The sequence below is a fragment of the Cicer arietinum genome, chromosome 5, assembly GCF_000331145.2.
Source record: "Cicer arietinum cultivar CDC Frontier isolate Library 1 chromosome 5, Cicar.CDCFrontier_v2.0, whole genome shotgun sequence".
Taxonomy (NCBI): domain Eukaryota; kingdom Viridiplantae; phylum Streptophyta; class Magnoliopsida; order Fabales; family Fabaceae; genus Cicer; species Cicer arietinum.
In genome coordinates, this window is record NC_021164.2 from 65,781,768 (window position 1) to 65,786,087 (window position 4,320).

The 4,320-nt window shown below is 29.8% G+C and overlaps 1 protein-coding gene across 2 annotated transcripts in view; it reads left to right on the forward strand.

The window, feature by feature from the left end:
• Positions 1 to 3,377: 3,377 nt before the first annotated feature.
• LOC101494186 (uncharacterized) overlaps positions 3,378 to 4,320 on the forward strand; it is a 4,485-nt gene continuing 3,542 nt past the window's right edge. Inside the window, exon 1 of one of the 2 annotated variants that reach the window (XM_004502280.4) lies at positions 3,378 to 3,712. In XM_004502280.4, the coding sequence (XP_004502337.1) occupies positions 3,641 to 3,712 (72 nt within the window). In that variant the 5' untranslated portion in view covers positions 3,378 to 3,640. Of the gene's footprint in view, positions 3,713 to 3,988; positions 4,122 to 4,320 lie in introns of those variants that run through there. The other variant, XM_012716383.3, reaches the window with a different exon arrangement.

Consider the following 4,320-nt stretch of genomic DNA (forward strand, 5'->3'; position numbering starts at 1 on the left):
ATTATTATTATTATTATTATTATTATTATTATTATTATTATTATTATTATTATTATTATTATTATTATTATTATTATTATTATTATTATTATTATTATTATTGGACTTAATTGCAGTTTTGATCCCCCTATTTTAGCTCAATCGCGAAAAATAGTCCCCCATTTTGTTTTTTCTCAGTTTTGGTCACCCAAACAGAATTTTGGTTCAAAACTTGATGAAATTTCATTTTTTAAAGTCGTACTACACCATTTATGATTATAGATTTCAGGTACAATTGTTGCAGATGAGATCTTGAGGCATGATGTAACTTAAATAAATACAAAAAAAAATGAAATTTCATTAAGTTTTGGACCAAAATTATGTTTGAGGGACCAAAACTGAGGATAAATAAAACGATGAGACTACTTTCGCGATTCAGTTAAAATAGAGGGACCAAAACTGCAATTAAGCCTTATTATTATACAAAGTGACACACATGGACATCAGACGTACACACGACCCAAATCAAATTTTTAGTTTATTTTTTTATAAAAAAAGGCTCAACTATAGATTGAAATCCTAATCTCTCACATTTTTCACTAGCCTCCCTCTCTCAAACTCTTGTCTCTGATGCTCACACACAACCACATCCACAGCCTCACATCGTCGTCGCCTTCACCATTGTCGCCATCTCACCGTAGCATCAAATCAAACATGCATCAAAAGTCACCTATAAGCTAAGTTTTGTTTGAAATTTTTACTAAATCTTAACCCTCCAATCTCAGAAAATTTTGTTCAATATTTATCATGAAATATCGGTCTTTGTTCTTCAACTACTCAATGAATAACGTTCTTCTGCTGTTTGTTTGAAAGATATTATAATTTTTGTGTGTTTTGGTTTGCTCTTCTCGTCGAAGTTACTCTTTTGTCTTAGGGTTTGATCTAGTAAGAATTTTTTTAATGAAAAAAGGCTCAAAAATCACATTAGCCCTTCAACGGGTACCCGACAAATCCAACCCATCTAATCCATCTAACCCAAAATCCGACCTAAGCCGCTATAAAAGGTCGAAAATAGGTCTACATGTGTCACCGGTTGATTGATTCGGATGTAGGATATGAACCTGAACCCACCCGAACCCGTCTGTTTCCGCCCCTACTATATATGGTGCACTATAACATCATAAGAAATTACTTAGCCTATTAAACATGGGCTTTAATTATTTATTGGTGTATATAAAAATTACTTATTATTGTGAGATGATGTTGACCTTTTTAATAAATATTTGTATCTCGATAGTATTAGAACATATTGTATGACTTAGAGGAATTGAAATTGAGAAGAAGATAGTTGAAATAATCAAGTTTTAATCAGTTACTTGTTGTCCAAGCAACTTTAAGTTTTATATCAAACAGTTTGCATATTATCAATTACAACAAATTAACTAACTTCATTAACCATATTCTAACCTCCTTAACTAACTTTTAATCAATACAATAATTGTGAATGAACTATTTTAACATTCTTCCTAATTCAAAATGATTCAAGTGATGTTAATCCAAATTTGTTCCTCATCTCTTGGAACTTCACCCTATTCAAACTCTTGGTTAGAATGTCAACCTTTTAATCATCGATACTGCAATGTTCTAACTTTATCTTGCCTTTAATCACCTAATCTCTTAAGAAATGAAATATTGTTTTTATGTGCTTGCTTCTCCCATGAGCACTTGGGTGTTTTGCTAGATCTATTGTTGATTTATTGTCTATCTTTATCTTCATTGTTTCATCACTTCTCAGCCTCAACTCAATAATCAACTCTGCCAACCATAGAGCTTGGGAAACTCCCATTTATGCAGCCACATATTCATCTTCACAAGTGAACAATGCTACTATGTTTTGCTTCTTTGAACACCATGAGATTGGTGACTCATTCATCATAACACATAATCTATGGTGCTCTTCCTATTATCTTTGTCTCCACACCAATCTACATCAGTAAAGTTAATCAATCTAGCTTCATCTTCATTCGAGTCTATAGGGTATAACAATCCAAGCTCACTGGTTTCTTTGATGTATCTCAAGATCTTCTTTGCTGCCAAGTAGTGAGATGTTATAGGCTTCTCCATACACCTGCTGACCAGTTCAATCGTATATGTTATGTCAAACCTTGTGTTGAATAAATACCTCAAAGATCACACCATTTGCTTGAACATTGTAGGATCAACCAGCTCCTTATTCCCTTCCTTTGACAACATCAATCTTGCTTCTGATGAGTTGCTTGTGCCATTGCAATCTTACATATTAAATCTCTTTAATACATCATTAACATACTTCTCTTTAATTTGACGTATTTTAAATAACGTGGAATAAAATTATACGATATAAAATAATCTAAATGTATTAATTATTCATATATTATTAATTAAATTACAAATATACAAACTTCTGAAGTTGAAAATTTAATTTTTACGGTGTTTTATTTCAATTTTTTATGTGTTGATCATTCTAAGTCGTCACATCATATGATATATTCTTTAAAGTACGTTATGCCAACATTGTTAGTTAAAAAATCAGAGACTAAAACTAAAATTAAATCTTATTATTATTATTATTATTATTATTATTATTTTATTACTATTATTATTATTATTATGATTATTATTATTATTATTATTATTATTATTATTATTATTATTGCTGACTATTATTATTAAGTACGAATGCATCTAAATCCAACCGGCATTTGGTTAGCATGTCCTTGACGCCTGATGGAACAAAACAATAATTGCGGCCATAGCCGTTGGACATTATTATTTATCCATAGTTAGTGTTGTTTCCCCTTATATTTCATTGATCCAAATTCAAACATAATGGCAACTAGTAAAAAAAAAAACAGTAACAAGTCTCACTAAGTTTAACATCACAACATTGTTTTTTCTATAAATAAAAAATAAAAAATAAAAAAATTTAAATATGGTACCATTTCTTTTTAATTTTTTTTAATGTACGAGGCTAAATATTTTATTTTACAATCCTTTAACTTTTTTATGCATTTTCACTTTTTTTTGTTACAATGCATTTCCACTGTTTTTTGGTACATGCATTTCACTTTTGATTGTATCTAAAGCTAGAAAGGAAATCCAAAAGCATTATATATGTATATGTATATAATATAATAAAAGTCAAGCAGCATCTACCAAGTTGACCACATTTAATTGTTTTTTGTTTTGGATACAACCACAATTAATTTTAATTAAAGATAGTAATACAAAATAGTAAATAAAAATCCAACGGGCAAAAAAATGTAAACAGAAAGGAAAATATGGAAACTAGACGTTATAATAGGATACAAAAGATTACCACAAATATTTAATATTCCAAACTGAGAGTGAGGGATCCACCCTAAATATTTTAAAGAATTAATATTAGATTTGTGTGTCATTTTGTTTAAAGTTTGTGTTACCAATGAAAGTTGCGTTCAATTCTGAACAAAGGAGCGTAGTGAACATAAACACAACTTATCACAAATTTCAATTTCATCTTTCACATTTATTTCTAAAACAATAATAAATAATTTTGTGTTCACTTCCCCTAAACGCGCTTATAGAGAGAAGAAGAAGCAAAACGCATTGTTTGTTTCGTTTATAACTGCTTTCCGTTATTATGGCTGAAACTTCGACTCTTCTCGTTCGATCTTTCTCCACTCCCGTTGACACTAGTTGCGCACTCCACGAGGTTAGTTTTCGTTTCAAAATCTCAACTTTCACCCAATTCTGTTTTTATTTTTCTCAACCCCTTCTCTTCAATTTTTATGGTTCGGTTTTGATTCGTTAGTTACTGATAAATGGTGATGTTCTATTTTTTGTATCGGTTTTAGTGTCTGTAACTGCTTTGTTTTGTTTGGATTTTAGATTTTTAGATTTTGTTATTTTAAATTTCTTCTGTAACTTAATTTTTTTGTTTAGGCGTTAATTAATTTTATTATTATTATATTATATATATGTGCGTGTTTTGTTTTAGTGAAGTTTATTGTTTTCATTGTTCACCCTAATATCACTTTATGTTTTCCATTGCCAATTTTTCTGTAATTCCGCCTCATGTTCTTATTGAGGATCGGAACTACTCATGGGTTTCTATGTCACTGGTAAATCCATTAACGTTTAAGTTTATGTTGTTATGTTAAGGATGATGCTTTGTTTTTATCAATATTGATTGATTCCTTGAAATTTGTTTATCATTTCCCAGTTTTCAGTCTGTGATGTTTTTTGATTATATTTATATATTTATTGGTTTTTTTTTTTTTTTTTTTTTCCGAGAAACCCCTCTCGGGCTTTCTGGTGATC